The sequence below is a fragment of the Vombatus ursinus genome, unplaced genomic scaffold (assembly GCF_900497805.2).
Source record: "Vombatus ursinus unplaced genomic scaffold, bare-nosed wombat genome assembly UNPS02014832.1, whole genome shotgun sequence".
NCBI classification, from domain to species: Eukaryota; Metazoa; Chordata; class Mammalia; order Diprotodontia; family Vombatidae; genus Vombatus; species Vombatus ursinus.
The window spans coordinates 54,866,865-54,885,754 of NW_020954610.1; the positions used below are offsets into that span (position 1 = coordinate 54,866,865).

At 38.7% G+C, this 18,890-nt stretch overlaps 1 protein-coding gene across 1 annotated transcript; it reads left to right on the top strand.

Annotated features, from left to right (window-relative positions):
- Positions 1–17,464: 17,464 nt before the first annotated feature.
- Positions 17,465–18,423, top strand: LOC114026120 (cyclin-dependent kinase 1-like). Its single transcript, XM_027839752.1, has 2 exons — positions 17,465–17,787; positions 17,935–18,423. The coding sequence occupies exons 1-2, from the start codon at positions 17,465–17,467 to the stop codon at positions 18,284–18,286; spliced, it is 675 nt and encodes a 224-aa protein (XP_027695553.1). The 3' UTR covers positions 18,287–18,423.
- Positions 18,424–18,890: the final 467 nt, after the last annotated feature.

Here is an 18,890-nt window from a genome sequence, read left to right on the forward strand (position 1 = left end):
TTGATTGATTCTATATGGAGTATTCACCAAGGGCAACCCTGTTGATGTTGGGTTGTGGACAGGGAATATTTGAGTTGTGTGTGTTTGGATTTGATCTTAGCTCAGTGGGGAGAAGGGTGTGCTTGTGAATACCCACCATCCCATCATCCCAATGTCCTCTGTGCCAATTTCTTGGATTGGTAAAGAAGCACCAAGTTCAAGTTTACCAGAAACCAATTCATGTGTTGTTTCATATCATGCTGATATGAAAGTGGCAAATGCCACTAGATGAAAAGAATTAGAAAGTCTGGGCCATTGACCCAGGGATATTTCAGGACATGGAACTGTGGAGAGAGTGAGAAACCTTGGGCTTGTCCAGTGGAGCAGATAAGAAAATTGATGGATTTGCTTCTCATTGAAGAGGGCTGTCACCAGCCTCCCCATGCATTTCATGTCAGGTCAGCACTGACATCTTAAAGTAAGGATCAGCTCCATTTCAGCCATGTGCTGAGCCTCACAGTGGAGATAATAGAAGTGTGGGTGGAAAGACAGAGCATGCACACAAATAGCAGGTTTTTCTGCAATAAAAATCTGAATTCTAGCCATTTCCTGTCTGAAACACCCATAGTTATCAAATGCCATAGTCCCACCAATTATGGCAAGCTTTCCAATGTATTTTGAGAGCAGGGAGGACCACATGATATTACACCTTCAGACAGCCCAGTTTTGGTGGAAGAGTTTCTATTTCTGCTTACCTTTGTGCAGGACATCTATGGGCCTGAAGCCAGCATTTTATTGTTCCTGGTACATGGGAAGGTGAGGAAGGTGCAGCCACACCTTGCCTTTCTGTGCTTTCCATTTTACATTCTTTCTTCAAGTTCAAAGTGTTTTCATGCTGTCCACTAAGGATCTCCAAGCTTAGGTGACTGCCTTTCCAAAAGAGAATTATATCTTCCTGGTTTTCTGCCTTTGTGTCCCATTCATTCAGTCAATCAACAAACAGTTACTATGTTTATGTATTATTAGTCAGGAACTGTGCCGAGTAATAGAGACCCAAAATAAAAAAAAAAGATGAAATAGTCCTTACCCTCATGAAACTAACATTCTATTGAAGGAAAATAGCATACCCACACATTCACACACACACACACACACACACACATACATTTATGCGTGTGTATGTGGATGTAAAATAAACATATACAAAAAAGTACAAAATAAATACAAGATGATTGCAGGGTTGGGTGGGTTGTATTAGCAACATTAGAAGACCACAAAACATTGCACATAAGATGTATTATTTGAGCTAAGGTCTGAAGGAAGCTAAACATTCTAAGAGTAAGAAGAGGTAGTGTATTCTAGGTACGGATGACAACCTGACCAAAAGACAAAGAGATGAGAAATGGAAGTTGTTTGTGAGGTATAGCAAGATGGTCAGTGTGATTGAACTTCAGAGAACTGGAAAGGGAATAATGTATAATAAGTCTTGAAAAGTAGATTAGAGCCAGGTTGTAAAGGGTTTTAAATGGCACAGGAGTCGGTATTTGGTTCTGGATGTAATAGAGAGTCACTATAGTTTACTGAGCAGGACTGTGGCATGGTTAGATCTGTGCTTGAGGAACATCACTGGGGCCAATGGGATGGATTGGAAAATGGAAAAGGAAAATGGAGAATGGATTGGAGAGAAGAGAGACTGAAGACAGAGAGACCAATTACAAGCATATGCAATAATTCAGGTGAGAGATAAGGGAGACCTGAACTAGGGTCATAGCTATGTGAGTGGGGAGAAGGGGACAGAGGGGCAGATTATGTGGAAGTAAAAATCAACAAGACTTGTAAACTAATCAGATATATGTCATGAAGGAGAGTAAGGAGTCAAGGATGACTGAGGTTGTGAACCTATTTTCTCAGCATCCTGGTCTCAGTTAAGTGTCAGGAAGGACAATGGTATAACATCATTAATCTATAGTATTCAGTGATAACAGCTTAATTTGTCACTTTTCCTGAGATAGTTTAAGGAGGTAAGGATTTAAGACAATGTGTTATAGATGAAGGAACATCATTCTGGACTAGGAGCCAGAAATCCTGGCTCTACTTTGTAACTAAGTGACTTAGGCAAATTCCCTAGGCCTCAGTTTCCTGATCTGTAAAAAGATGATAACAATTCTCTTTCCAGCCTTCCTTAGAGGATAGTTAGGAAGATCGAATGAAAATGTTTTAACAAGAACCTTACAGAAATATGAGTATTTATTATTATGCATGCCAGTGAAAGGGTATTTTCTAATGGTGTGTTTTCTCCAATGGTGTATTTTCAGGCAATGTGACAGACAGACCGTCTAGGTCACTTCCACAAAATTCTACTCTTTGTGGCATGAGTTCTGAAGTCTATCCCAGCCACATACAAGCTCTGGTAGACTCTACCAAGCTGAAAAGGTTTTGAGTATGTACCTGGCAATAGACTGTATGTTGTTGAATGTCCAGCTAGGTTAAGTACAGAACAGTCTCAGCACTTGTAGGTTGGCCACTAGGTGATGTTTTCTTGGCCATGGCAATGAATGAAAATACAAAATTGTACTTATACCTTTACAGTCCCCTACTTTTCCAGTTGTAACAATGGCAAAATAGTGGAAAGCAGGCATAAGTTAATAAAAATCTCACATTTTTAGATCACTTATAAGCATTACAAAGGGGAAGGTTTCTGGGTAATCATATGCTCCCATCATCAATTATTTATGGGAGGACATTGGTAAGAGCCTTTTATTGTTGTTCAGTCATGTTGACTCTTTCTGACCCCATTTGGTGTTTCTTGGCAAAGATACTAGAGTAGTTTGCCATTTCCTTTGCCAACTCATTTTCCAGATGAGAAAACTGAGGCAAATAGGGTTAAGTGACTTGTCCAAGATCACACAGTTAGTAAAGTGTCTGAGGACAAATTTGAACTTAAGTTTCCCTGGCTCCAGGAGAGAATGAAAATGAGAAAGCACTGATGAGTAGTGCTGAGTACCCACATCAATGAAATCACAGATTAATCAATCAATTAACAAACATTAGGGACCTACTTTGTGCCAGGTACTGTGCTAGATGTTAGGGATACAAAGACAAAATGAAAATCCCTAACCTCAAAGAATTTACAACCTAGGGTGTGTTTGGGGCAGGGTGGGGAGAGAGAGGAGAATAACTTGTATACACAAAAAAGTTCATATAAAATTAATACAAGGTCACTTGGGGGAGACACTAATGATTGAGTCGGATCAAAAATGGTGAAGAAGGTAGCTTGTGAGCTTAAATTTGAAGAAGACAAGGGATTCTAAGAGAAAGAGTTGAGAAGAAAGGGCATACCAAGCATAGAAGAGAGCCAATGCAAAGAAACAGAGAAATGTCATGTATGAGAAACTGGCCAGTTCTGTTGGACAGGAAAGGAGAGGAAATGGAGACAGAGTATAGATAGCTTTTTTCCCCCTAGGAAATTTGTAAATGAAAGGTGACATACAGATACAGATATAGATATAGATAGATACAGATAGATAAAAATAGATACATAGATATATGCACAAAATAGCTTTGAGGGAATAGTGGTGCCTACTGAGTTCTCTTTCTTTTTCTGTCTTTTCTCTTTTTTCTTTTTTTAAGGTTAAAGGAGATTTGGATGTATTTGTACACAGTGGGGAAAGAACCAGTGGATAGAGATTAAATATTGGAGAGTCAATAGACTACTGGATTAGCCTGCTGATCGTTCTTCCTACTTCAAGTCTCTCCCCATTCCAATCTATCCTCCACTCAGTTTCAAACTAATCTTCCTAAAGTACAAGTATAACCGTGTCACCCTCTTATTCAATAAATTCCGGTGGCAACCTATTAGCTTTGGAATAAAAAAAATGAAATCCTTTAACTTTTAAAGCTGTGTATAACCTGGTCCATTCCCACCTTTCCAGTCTTCTTACTCCTTTCTTTATTTCCCATGCCCCTCACCTACCTACAGAGATGATCATACCCTTGATTTTGCTATCATCTACAATGTTTCCACTTCCATGTTCATAAACTCTGAAATTCCTTCCTTTATCTGGTCATAATCTCTTGTCATTTTTACCTCTCTCTCTGCCTTACATGCCCTAACACTATTTTTCATCTTCCCTTTATCCTCCCCCTTTCATTTCTTTCCCTGGCCATCACTATTCTGCTGGCTACACTTTCATCCCTTCCCCAGCTTGATTCCTTGGTGAATCAGTGCAACTCTACCATGTTCTCTTTTTCCAAGTCTCTAGCCCCCTTATCCTATTGCTGATCTAGCTCTGCTAATCTTAACCTTGGGTTACTACCACTATGTACTGCCTTCATTTCCACTGAGGTGCTGCTAGATGAAGATGGAGAAAATCATGAAAACTTGATGACTGGATACAGTACAAATTTATGTTACATAATTTCAACTTGGTCCTCACTGCAACGAGGCAAACTTTTTCCTATCTCTGTAATTAACTTACTACCTCACTCATTCTAGCAATTTTCTAAACCTTTTCATCCTTCCTCAAACCTCCTATGGCTCATCCTCCCCCCCACCCTCTCAATGGAGTACTTTGCCTCATATTTCATGAAGAAAATTAAGACCAAAAAAGCTTCCTCCTTTCCGCTCCTGCTGTTCTCACATCACTCCGATGCCTTTCCTCACTTTCTCCTTCTTTACCCCTGTCTCACATGAAGAGGTAGCCCTTCTTGTTGTCAAGACAAACCCTTCTTCATGCACAAGTGATCCTATTCCATCCCATCTTCTCTAGCAGATTGTTCCTTCTATCATTACCACTCTCTCATTTCAATCTCTCCCTATCTATTAGCTGCTTCCTTACTGCTTAGAAAACCAACCATGTCTCTCCCATCCTCAAAAAACCATCATTTGATCTATTTGTCCCTGATAGCTATCATTCTATATCTTTCCTTCCTTTTGTGGATAAAGTCCTTGAAAAGGGCCACCTTGACTTTTTTTCCTCTCACTCTTTCCTTAACTCTCTGTAGTTTGGTTTCTGACTTCATCATTCGACTGAAACTGCTATCTCCAAAGTTGCAATGATCTCTTTCCAAATCCAATGCTTTTTCCTCTAACCTCACCCTTCTTGACCTCTTTACAGCTATTAGCACTGTTGATAACCCGCTTCTTCTCGACACTTTGTATAGTCTCTTCTCTCTAAATTTGTGTGTCACCGCTCTATCCTGGTTCTCCTCCTGCCTGTTTGACTGCTCTTTCTCAATCTCATTTGCTAGACTTCATTCAAGTTACTCCCGCTAATAGTGATTGTCCCCCAGGTCTTGGTTCTTCTTCTCTTCTCCCTATACACTATTTCTCTTGGTGATCTCAGCTCCCATGGTTTCAATGATCATCTCTGTGCAAATGATTCTCAAATCTGTTTGTCCAGCCCTAACTTCTCTGTTGAATACCAGTTTTATATTTCCAATTGCTTATTGGACATCTCAAAGTACACACCTCCATAGACAACTTAAACACATGTACAAAACTGAGCTAATTTTCTCTCTCCTCAAATCCTCACCTCTTAATTAATTTTCTTATCACTGTTGAGGACACCACCATCCTCCTAGTCACTCAGATTCGCAAACTAGGTGTCATCCTTGACTCTTCATATTCTACTAAATCTAATCAATTGCCAAGTCCTATGCTTTCTACTTTCATAACATCTCTTGTATTGCCCCCTTCTCTCCTCCAACATTGCCACCACTCTGGTGCAAACCTGGACTATTGCAACAGCCTGTTCATTGGTCTTCCTGCATCAAATCACCTTTCACTCCAGTCTTTCTTCCATTCAGTTGTCAAATTGTTCTTTGTAAAATATAGATTTGATAATGTTACCCCCTTATTTAACAAATGTCAGTGGTTTCCTATTACCTCCAGGATCAAATATAAAATCCTCTATTTGGATTTTAAAGTCTTTTATAACCTAATCTTTTCTTACCTTTGTAATTTTCTTAGATCTTCTTTCCCTCCACATCATCTTCAATTCAGTGACATTAATCTCCTTGCTGTTGCTCACCAAACAATTTGCATCTACAGACCCCATGCATTTTCAGAATTTGCCCCCTCTTCCTGGATTGCTGTCCTGTTTCATCTCTACCACCTTTGTTCAGTCATTCTCAGTCATGTCCAAGACTTCATGACCCCATTTGGGGTTTTCTTGGCAAAGATACTGGAGTGGTTTTCCATTTCCTTCTCTAGCTCATTTTACATATGGGAAACTGAGGCAACAAGGTTAAGTGACTTGCCTAGGGTCACCCAGCTAGTGACCTGGCTAGAGGCGAGATTTTAATTCTATTTTAGATATCTAAAAAGATACTTCTTTAGATATCTAAAAAGATACTTCTAAAATAAGGGCACCAGATGAGGTGATCTCCAAGGTCCTTTTTTCAGCTCAGAATCCTGTAAACCTCTCTGGCTAAGTGATTCTCAAAGATCTTCTACCAAATCTAAAAAGGGTTATAAGAAGGGTTATGACCTGTGTCAGTGGACAGAATAATCACACTGACAAAAACATGGATCTCTGATGTATATCCATGTAATCTTCCCATGGATAAGTAGTATTTAAGATTATAGAAGGTGGAACTTTGAGAATTGAAGGAATCCAGGCAGCTAGGTGGTGCAGTGGATAGAGTGGATATACATCAGAGATCCATGTTTTTGTCAGTGTGATTATTCTGTCCACTGACACAGGTCATAACCCTTCTTATAACTCTTTTTAGATTTGGTAGAAGATCTTTGAGAATCACTTAGCCAGAGAGGTTTACAGGATTCTGAGCTGAAAAAAGGACCTTGGAGATCACCTCATCTGGTGCCCTTATTTTAGAACTGAGGAAACTGAGCTTCTAATTTTACAGTTGAGAAGATGGAGACTCAGAGAGAATAAGTGATTTAGCCAAGGTTCCAGAGGTCATAAATGGCAGAGTCAGGATTTGAACTTAGGTCTTCTCTCTAAATCTTGGGCTGTTTCCATGGTGTTTCCAAACCTGTTAATGAGACCCTCTGACCTTAGCTAGGCCACTCCTCAGATGATAGATGTACTGTCCACCACCAGATTCATATCTGAAGACTTTTCTAACTTTTTGAGATTTACCAGAGCTTACCTTCCACATGTTCCTTCAAGTTCCTTGAGATCAGAGACTGTTTTTACTTTTATCTTTGTAGCACCAATACTTGCCACAGTGCTTTGCTCATCATAAATGCTCAATAAATGCTTTGCCATTTATTCATTCAAGGTCACCAGAGTAGGACATCAGACCAGTAGAGGTCTAAATCTATGTAAGTTAATTTTTTTTTATTATGAGAGACCAACCCAGGTATTGCAATAGGTTTAGCTATCCTGTGTGTCCATTTACATATTTAAGAATATGATGATAATGTAGCCATCTTTGATTTTGATTAAAACCCTAAATACAAGCAAAGGAACTTTGTTACTTTGGGAACCAATACAGAACAATTATATCAAATCGTAGAGCAGACTCATGGGGCAGGGTCAAGATATCTCCCAGTGTTCTAGAGTAGTTCACACATTCTCAAAAAAGGCAAGGAACCAAGAGTATCAAGTTGTTGAGTTCAGGTTCTTTCCCATCCTAGACCCTGTCTTGTAGTGATAATACCTGTTGATTACTCATCATGGAAGACCATAGAATTTTAAATTTAGAGGTGGAAGGGTATCAAAGATCATCTAGTTCAATCTCCTCATTTTAAAAGTGAGGAAACTAAATCCCAGAGTGGGGAAAACTTGGTATAAGTTGTAGAGCAAGGATTCAAACACATATTGTGTGACTCTAAATCAGACATTCTTTCCACATTACACCACTAGATGTTCTCCTCTTCCCTGTCATTCTCCAAATTTCTTTGGAAACTCCATCTACTAGCATTATGGGAATGCTTCTGCTCTGCTGGGCGGAGGTTGTCTCAATCTGCCAGCCCTATTTAATGTGGGCTCCCAGGCACATTCAGAAGCACGACTCTCTCCCACGTTCCAAGTCCATTTGACAGGACTGAAGTGGATTAATTAGCGTGAAAGGTCTATCTTCCCTACGACTGTCGGCTGCAGCAATGGAGACCAAGAAAAATCCATTAGATTACACTGAGAGATATCTGAAAGAAAGTTTAGATTAAGTTTATCTCTCGAGGCAATTTTATTAGATAGATTAAGTTTCAGTTCATCTCTCCAAAGACCATAGTAATAACCAGTGTCATGACTTTCAAATCCTTTGGACTGCTGAGGGGAATCAAACATGGTTGTCTTTTTATCCTCTCTTTTACTCCTTAGCATTCTAAAACCCTGCCTAGCTCATCTGTCAAAGGATAGCATTAAGGGGATCAGTGTTGACAAGTGATAGTACAAATTATGTAATGCAGATGACATTTTGCTGCCTCCCTCTGATCTGCAATTCCCACTCTCAATCACTTCTTATTCTATAAAAAATATCGTGTGAGAAATTCAGCCATAGAAGCAATTGGCGCAAGTCCCTGAACCCCAGGCGAAGCTGTTTGAGTGTATGGTATACAAGAGACTTCTGAATGAGATGCAGAGCTCAGGAAGGGTGCTGGAATGACAAGAGGGAAAATTGAGGTGATCTGCTTACAATGGCCCAGATGGTAGCTGCCACATGGGACTCTACCACTGGCCTTCTATGTGCTATTGACACTCTGAGCATTTTGAAACACCAGAATTCCAGATAGGAACTGATTTATTGTTTAGAAAAGACCTTTAGGTCTTTTAACACCTTTAACACTTTAATACTTTAAACATCTTTAGGCTGTTTTTCCATTGAGAATGCTTCTAGACCCCTAGGAACTTAATGGCAAACAATTCAGAAAGAGAAATTGCAATACTTGTAGGTGGAATACAAGAAAACTAAAGGATGACTTCATGATTGTTTTCCAATATCTGAAGAGTTTTCATGAGGATGTCAGCTATAAGCCAGTGTGATATAGTGGAATAAGCCTTGACTGTGGAATCACAAGACCTGGGTTCAAATTATACCTCTGAAAGCTTATTAGGTGTGTGACTTAGAGTTGTTTCATCATCCATAAAATGGGAGAGGGAGTGGGGATAAGTGGATTGCTTTGCCTCTGAGATCCTTTCTAGTTAAAGGTGATTGCTCTGCTACCCTGTTATTGCTAAGCATGTTCATACAGGTCCAAAAAAAAAAGAACAGGTTTAAATTAAAGAAGGAGAGATTCTGAATTAATTGTTATTAAACTAAACACCAGCATGAGCTCCAGAATTGTATAGTTTCTTCATTCCCAGAGATATGAAAGAAGGGAGTGGATGATTTAAATACTCTCATACCTAAAGGCTGGACTATGCTATTTCTCTAGGTTCTTTGTGACTCTGGAATTCTATACTCCTATAGTCCTGGTGGTGATGGCACAGATGGGAGGCACTGAAATACATTCATGGAGATTCCTTAGAACTATCACGTTCTGTACTGTATGGTAGCAAAAATTTTGCTCATAATTTATCGTTTCTAAAATCAGACTTTTGGAAGGTATTTCAGAATAATTCTTTTCTTATGCATTACCTTAGAGATAGAGAATTAAAGGACAGTGAGTTTGGATTCCAAGGATCTAGATTCAGATCCTGGCTTTGAATGATTCTCTGCTATGGTTAGGCCACATGGATAATTCAGTTCTAGGGTGTTGTGTTTTAGGAGGGACATTGCGAAGCTGTAACATATCCAGAGAAGAGAGATTAGGATGGTGAGGGGACTAGAGATAATACCATATGAGAACTGATAGAAGAAATTGGGGATATTTATGCTAGAGAAGAAGGGAGAGGCAGGCAAGATAGTTGAAAATCTATCATGTTGAGGAGGAATTAGATCTGTTTCACTTGACCTGAGAAGGTAGAACAGGGAGCAATCAGCAGAAGTGTCAGGGAGGCCAAATTAAGCCTCATGTAAAGGAAAAATTCTAGCAATTGGCATTATTGTACAGTGGATTGAAACAGTGGAATCCCCTTCACTAGATATCTTTAGGCAAAGGCTGAATGACCACTTATTGGGTATGTTGTAAAGCACAGTCTTGTTCAGGTACAGGTTAGACTAAATGACCTCTGAGATTCCTTCAACGATCAGATTCTGTAACTCTGTACCTTGGGCTTCAGTTTTTTTAATCTGTAAAATGAAGGGAGGTAGTAAACGGGGCTACAGGATCAAAAATTTAGAACCAGGAGAGACCTCAGAGATCTCTAAAGTACCTTCTAGCTCTAAATCTTCCAAATCTAAATTTCTCCCCTTTAAAGTTCACTTCACCCTTGGCTTTCTCACCCTGGAAGTTTATTCATTATTGTGGCCTTGTCCTGTAATTGGTTGGTTCCTCTCAGAAATTCCATTTTAAGGAAGGTGACCAGGCCAACCATGGCTTCATTTCCCTCTAGGCTCCATTGTACTCTGGATTTGTCTCTATCATGTCCCTGTGCCAGTATTTTCTCTTCTTCAGCCCTCTCCCCTCCTTTTGCTTTTATTTGTATTTCTAGCAGTTAGCGCAATGCCTGGCACACAATAAGCACTTAATAAATGCTGATCAATTCAGTCTTCATTCTCCTATTGTTTAAGCAATCTTAATAAGCTGCTGCAATGTGGCGTCTACCAAGAGGTTAAGTTGTTTAAAAAAAGCTGTGTTCAGGTTCTGCCAGTAACTCTATCAGCATGGAGTTAATGAGATATAGCATTTCAGCAGCTCATCTCCAGAACCAGAACCCTAAGGAAAAGGTTCTCATTGGTTCCTCTCATTAAGCCACATCCTATTATCTGCTGGGCACATTTGCAAATCGTTGCTTGGTGACTGGTTCATTGGGTTATAGAACAGCCTGCTAAGAATCATCCTCTTATTCTAAAACTACCACCAATTCCAGCTTTCCATATTTGGAATTCCTGCCTGGACAAGTTGTCGTTGGCAAAGGTTTCTCAGTATCCCAGGCTGGAAAACATCTCAGTTCCCTAGACAAGGTAACATCCAGATTCTGAGAGTAATATGATTCAAGACTTCATTTTGCCATGAGGCCTTCTTTAGAATATAAAACAAAACAAATAGAATTTTATTAATCTTTTTTTTTTGCCCACAGCCTGAAAGAGGCCCTTATGTCAAAAATCCCCTTCTAAGATATGCTTCAGCTTCCCATTATAAATTTTATTAACTGCTTTTTTATTAGCAATCTTATTACAGTTGATCTGCACATGAATAGAAACAATTTACAAATGATCAAGGTTGGATTGAAAAGACTATAAACTCCATGCAAATTGTTACAAATTATTTACTGGTGTAGCACAAATCTGCATATAGATTGAGGAAGTCAATCAGATAGGCACCTTCAGGTATACTGCACAAGCTGTGATTGTGGAAGTAGTCACAAACCTTGTACACATAGTGCAGAATAGAAATGGAAATAAGTAGATTCATTTGTCAAATAACCCTCCATTTATTTTGAACATTCAGGGCACCGGTCTATCCGGCAAAGGAAGGAAAGCCAGAGGAATGACAAAATAACAAGGTTGAGTTGTTGAAGGCAGGCTTATTATAAAGTAAAGACTGGAAATCCTGGACACAATTTCATCTCAGAAGATAAAAGGTCTCCATGCCAGCTTCTTGAAATCTTGGGTTAGCCTCCTAGTCCATTCAATTATTTTCTTAACCAAAGCCTTTGCCAATCAAAATTAGAACTGATACAGTATATTCCTTATAGAAAGGGATGGGAGACCAGTCAACCAGGGGCAAAATTGTGAATGACAGAAAGTTTGTCTTTGACATCTGTCACTTTTATCCCTTTCCCTCCACATGTACCAATACTCCTGCTCTTATAACCTTTCCTTTCAGGGATCAAGTGATCCCTTTGCCCTCACTAATCAAAACTTAGTCTTTGATCCACTCAAATGAATTTGTGATGTCAGCAACATGGATGTTAACTTCGTTAAGGCTGATCATAATCCATCCAGGTATGCCCATAATGTGTGGCTGTTGTCCATGTCCTCCTCAAAGTTTGCCCACAGTGGGTTTACTCAACTTTCTAGGGTCCTTCTTCACTTTCTCTCTACATTATGAGTGTACCAATGGAGCAAATGAGTTGTGTATTGGTTATCTGAATCTCCATTTTCTTTTTTTAAATTGATTTTATTTTTAATTTAATTTAATTTAATAAAACAAGCATTTCCATAACATAGTATAATAAAAAAGATGATTGCATGTGAAATTGCAAATCTGTTATGTATAATTTGTTATTCCTTTTAAATATATAAAAAATTATTCATTTGCTTTTTAAATCCTTCATTTCCTCAATAGTATCCTTGCTCCAGTTCCCCTTTGTAATTCTTTATTTGACATGCATTATAATCTGCCTATACTTACCATGTACCTTTCTGTTGCTCTCTGGCTGACACTAATTTTTACTTCTTAGGGGACCACAGGAAAGAACACTGGCTATTAAGTCAGAGGACTAAGCTTAAATTCCACCTCTCATACTTGTTATTTATATGACATTGGGCAAGTCACTTAAATCTCCCTGACCCTCAGTTTCCTAATCTGTGAAACAAGGGGGATGGCAATTGAACACTAGATCTATGATTCCAATTTTATAATAAACCATATAGCAATATCAATAATGATAAGTGATTAGTATATAAGTAGTATATACTATGTAAATAATATAACATAAATAATAATGAAGCATTTACATAGCTCTTTAAGTTTGTCCAGTGCTTTGCAGATATCTCATTTTATCTTCACAATCACACTAGGAGGTAGATGTTATTATTATCCCCACTTTACAGATGAGGAAACCGAGGCAGACAACAATTAAGTGACTTGCCTGGGGTCACACAGTGAATATCTGAGGCCTCATTTGAACTCAGATCTTTTTGACCCCAGGTCCAGTGCTCTATTTACTATACCACCTAGATACCTAGTAATAGAAGATGGGTGAATTTGGGATCACTTGCATTTTTCCAAACTGAAAGGAAGTTGGCAATTTCTCCAAGACAATCCAGTTTATTCTTCTACTATTGGACTCTATTAAATACTGAGCTCAATTCCTTGTTCATTTATATCTATATCATATGTAAATATATATACATATATATCATATATGCACATAAGAATATGTGCATATATGTTTATCTAAATTATATATATAATAGATTATCCATTTTGAGCTATAAATGACAGATGACCAGTATAATCCATTCAAAGCTATCTTCATTTGGCATTTAGGTAGCCACTCCAATAGTGAGATTTCAGTCCTAAGTCAGTAAGTAGCAGGAGATTTCAAGGTAAAGGAAGGCTCCTAAAAACCCAGAAAATACGTCATAGTTGTGGTGCCTTCTTCACTTCTCAGGTCACTTTTACTCTTACGATACCTCTTCTTTGTGACCCTATAGCATGGGAAGCAAGATGAGTGGGTAGGGCAATCTGGGTTCTAGAACTTCCTTGGCCACTGTAGGACTCTGGGTAAGGCTATTTATTAACCCCTATGGCCCTTAAGGAACTCATGTGTAAAATAGGGGTAAAAATATCTTACCCCTCTGAAAACAGGGGCATAGACCACATGACCTCTTGAAGTCCTTTCACATTCTAAGATCTATGCTTGTCATTAGCTGATTGTTATTTGGTGAGCCAGGACAGGATTGGTTTTCTTTCTCTTTTTGAGAAAGACGGAGAGAACATTTTATGAACTACCATCCATGACTTTGGAGAGTGCTAGCTAATGAATAAGTAGCTTCATTTTAATTGCTTGGGAGCAGATTTGCCTTTTGCAACTTTGGTGCCTTTCTGTGAGTCATGTGGGTCATTCAGGGATTCCATGTAATTAAATAACAATTGCAATTTATTCATCATTGGCTTTTTTTTTTATTTTGCCAAGGACTCAGCCCTTTAATGAAGGGAATTCTGGAGTGGTCTCCCACCCCCTAGAGCCTAAACTGGGTTAACCTTGGTATTCATACATACAGTATTCATTCATATTCATACATATTCAAACATGTATGTATGTATGTATGTATGTATGTATGTATGTACGTTAGCAGGGTATGGAATAAGGATAGGGAGTTTCTCATATAGCTAATTTCATCCCTCTTCCTGCTTGCTTACTAGCCCAAGTCTTCCGCCCATGTGAGATTTAGGCTCTTAGCAATCATTAAGGCTTCCAGGGCCTTCAAGAGCCCATTCAGTGTGAACTTTAAAAAGTCAATAAAGGCTCTGAAGGGACTTTAAGCTGTGATATGAGTGGTTAATCCTTTGTTTCTCCTGGAATCCTTACACAAAGTCCTCAGGAGCTGAAATCTGATCAAATTGAAAGGTAAACTAATCATGGTGGGCTGTTTGTGCTTCAGTTGTTAAGGTTGTGTCAGCATTTCCAATCTATGCTTGGGTTCTTTGGGGGATTTACAATTTAGCTTTGAATTTTATGTTGTTGTTATTGGATTTTTTTGGCTCTGGGTCAAGTAGCTCCTGAGTTCCAATACTTAAGCAAAAGGCCCTCATTGTTTCTCTTTAATCATGTGGACACCAGCTCAAAATCTGCTTGTATACACATATGTGTACACACCATAATGGAAAAAAGCACTGGCTCTGGAACCAGAGGATCTGTATTCAAATAATTTCTACCTGTGTGTCCTTGGAAAAGTCCCTTAAACTCTGTGAGTATCAATTTCTTTATGTCCAAAAAATTAAGAGTACAACTAGATGGCTTCTGAAATACTTTTATGTAACTTCTCCTGTAGCTGACTGACCATTATATATGCTAAGTAGTTCAAGGAAACACTAATTAGATTTAACAACTCTCAGTGCTTGCAATCAACTTTTATTAATCAGAGTCCAAACAGTACCCTGCTCTGAGAACAAATCACTAACCTGAATCTTAAGGGTTCCAATAAACTTTTTTTTTCATACCAGACTCACAAGATAAATATTAGCATTTCTTTACTTCACCTGTTGGCACACTGTGTTTAGTTATGTTCTGAGGCAGCTAGGTAGCACAGAGAATCAAGCACTGGACCTGGAATCAGAAAGAGTTGAATTCAAACCAAATCTCAGACACTTACAAGCTTTGCCGCCCTGCACTTAACCTTGGTCTGCCTCAGTTTCCTCAACTGTAAAGTGGGGATAATAATAGCACTTACCTCATAGGGTTGTTGTGAGGATCAAATGAGGCAATATTTGTGAAAACTCTTAGCCAAGTCCCTGGCACATCAGACACTTAATAAATACTTGTTTCCTTCCTCCTTCCCTTGTTGGAAGATACAAACTATCTGAAGTCCTGATCAGGTAAATGGCATCTGAATAAAGAAGAAATATTGTAATGACATATAATGTAACACTCATGTGACATTGTGGCAGTTCTATTCAATAAACATATATTGGGGCACTCTGCTAGCCATTCAGTGTGCAAAAATAAAATGAGAAAGTGTCTACTCATAAGGACCTTATATTCTATTAAAGCCATATAACAATACAATTTTACAAGTTTTTAGAAATTTTTTTAAATTAAAAAAATTAAATTTAAAAATTAATTTAAAAATTTTTTCTAGGTTAAATTGAGGCAAGCACAAAGGCGAGATCCAGACAAGCTGCTATAAAAATTGGAGGAGCCAGGGATCGCTTCCAGATGGGAAGAAAGAGGAGAAATCAGGGAAAACATCATGGAGGAGGTAACAGCTAAACTAGATATTGAAGGAAGGGATTTTGATACCAGTCTGAGAAATAGAGATAGAAGAAGGAAGGATAATAAGAGGAAGTGGAGAGAACAACATGTAGTCTGATTTGGTTGAAGTAAAAAAGTATGTGAAAAGGGAAAGTGTGAGATAAGACTAGAAAGGTTGTGAAAGCCTTGAATAGCAGGGGGGTGGGGGTGGGGGAAGGTGTTGATACTTAATTTGTTAGGCAATGAGAAGTGCCAAGGATGGCTTTTGAATAGAAGACTGATATAATCAGAGTTGTATTTTAGGAAGATTTATTTGGACAGTAATACAAAATACAAGGGAAAGATTGAAGGTAGGAAGACTAAGGGAGAGACTATTTCAGTAGTCCAGGTAAAGAGGTAGTGAGGGCTTGAAGTATGGTGGTGGAAGTTGGAGTGGAAAGGTTGGGGAGAACTTGGGAAATATTATTAATATAGAATCCATAGGACTTGGCAAACCTATTGGCTCTAAAGAGTAAAGGAAATGGAAAAGACAATGTCGACTTGAGATTTCAAGTCTGGATAACTGGGAAAATGGAGCTACCATCAAGACACAGGGTGGCCTAATAGACTTGGGGTGGCAAAATCTGGGCTCAAATCCCATCTGCAACCTTTTCTTGCTTTGTGATCAAAGACAATCACCTACCCGCTCTCAGCCTCAGTTTCTTCACACGCAAAAAAGGCATAATGATACCTGTGATATCTACCTCATAGAACTGTTATGAGGATCAAATGAAATAATATAAGTAAAGTGCTTTGCAAACTTTAAAACACTATATACATGTCAGTATAATTATTATTAAAAGAAATAGTTAAGAAATCTCCAGGGGACACACTACCCAATCCTACCACTAGAGTTCCAGTGTAGCTGATTCCAGCCCAACACCAGGTAAGCTGCCAGAATCTACAGCCTCCAACTGCCAACATTGGAGGCCCCAGCACACAAAGCCATTGACCAGGCCCTAGGCTCCCAACACTAGAAGCTTGGGTCAGTGCCCTCTGCTCCCCAACAGGAGAGCCCAATCTCTTTAAAGGCCAGGAAATAAGTAAACACCATGAGCAAAAAAGAAACATATGATAGATTCTTATTATGGGAAGAGTGAAGATCAAGGCAGAAATTCTGAAGAGAGCAACATTGTCAACAAACCCACATCTGGAACCTCAAAAGGGAATATGAACTGGTCTGAAGCCCAAAAAGCCTTCTTAGAAGAGCTCAAGAAGGATTTTAAAAATCAAATGAGAGAGATAGAAGAAAAATTGGGAAAAGAAATGAGAGGTATGCAAGAGAGAGTCAATAGCTTGGAAAAGGAAGGACAAAAATTAACTGTAGAAAACAAGTCCTTAAAAAATACAATTGGCCAACTGGAAAAAAAGTACATTGAAGAAAACAAGTTCCTAAAAAATGGGGTCACTTGGGGAAGGAGATACAAATGGGAAAGGAGGTACAAAATCTAATAGAAGAAAATAATTTGTTAAAAATTAGAATTGAGCAAATGGAAGCTAATGACTCTATGAGAAAGCAAGAATCAGTCAAACAAAAACAAAAGAATGAAAAAATAGATGAAAACATAAAATATCTCATTGGTAAAACAACTGACCTGGAAAATAGATCCAGGAGAGGCAATTTAAAAATTATTGGTCTACCTGAAAATCATGATGAAAAAAAGAGCCTGGCTCAGTTGGCGTCCTTGGAGCTGAGGCGGAGTAGATGCTCCTGCTGTCACTGCAGCCGCCGCCTCTGCTGCCCTTCGGCCTTGGCCTCCTCAGAGTCTCCAGAATATTGAATAGCTATGGAGGACTACATAAAAATTGAGAAAATTGGGGAAGGTACGTATGGTGCTGTATATAAGGGTCGACATAAAACAGGTCAGATGGTAGCCATGAAGAAAATCAGATTAGAGAATGAGAAGGAGGGTGTTCCAAGTACTGCAATTCAAGAAATTTCTCTGTTGAAAGAACTTCGTCATCCTAACATTGTCAGCCTTCAAGATGTACTTATGCAAGATGCTAGACTCTACCTCATTTTTGAATTTCTCTCTATGGACCTCAAGAAATACTTGGATTCTATCCCTCCTGGCCAGTATATGGATTCTTCACTTGTTAAAAGTTATTTGTACCAAATCTAACAAAGCATTGTGTTTTGTCACTCACAAAGAGTTCTTCACAGAGATTTGAAACCTCAGAATCTGTTAATAGATGATAAAGGTGTGATTAAGCTAGCCGACTTTGGACTTGCAAGGACCTTTGGAATACCTATAAGGCTCTATACACATGAGGTGGTCACACTGTGGTACCAGTCTCCAGAGGTGATGCTGGGGTATGCTAGATATTCTACTCTAGTAGACATTTGGAGTATAGGCACAATATTTGCTGAATTAGCAACCAAGAAGCCACTTTTCCATGGGGATTCTGAAATTGACCAGTTCTTCCAAATCTTCAGGGCTTTGGAGACTCCTAATAATGAAGTGTGGCCAGAAGTTGAGTTGCTGCAGGATTATAAGAATACATTACCCAAGTGGAAACCAGGAAGTGTGATGTCACATGTCAAGAATCTCGATGAAAATGGCATAGATTTGCTCTCTAAAATGTTGGTCTATGATCTTGCCAAATGAATTTCTGGCAAAATGGCATTGAACCATCCATATTTTAATGACCTGGACAGTCAGATTAAGAAGCTCTAGTTGTCCAGCCAAGCAATTCCTGGGGTTTTGTATCAAGAATGGATAGTCCTCTTGTAACGTTAAGCTCTGTCAACATTTGTCTTTATATGTGTGTTTCCTATCTTTGTTGTAAAATTGAAGCTGTCCTCTGTTTTTCCAAGGTGTTGCATAAAACTGTAAATATCATTATAATGAATAATGCTCTATGTAGATCTCATCAGTACAGCTGTTTTGTTTTCTATTTATTTATAGAAAATAAATAAACTGTAAATCCCCCCCAAAAAAAGAAAAGAAAAGAAAAAAAGAGCCTGGACAGTATCTTTCAGGAAATCATAAAGGAAAACTGCCCTGAGGTCTTAGAACCAGAGGGTAAAATAGCCATAGAAAGAATCCACCAATCAACTCCTGAAAGAGATCCCAAATTGAAAACACCAAGGAATATGGTAGCCAAATTCCAAAATTGCCAGGTCAAAGAGAAAATACTGCAAGCAGCCAGAAAGAAACAATTTAAATATCATGGAACCACAGTCAGGATTACACAGGACCTTACAGCTTC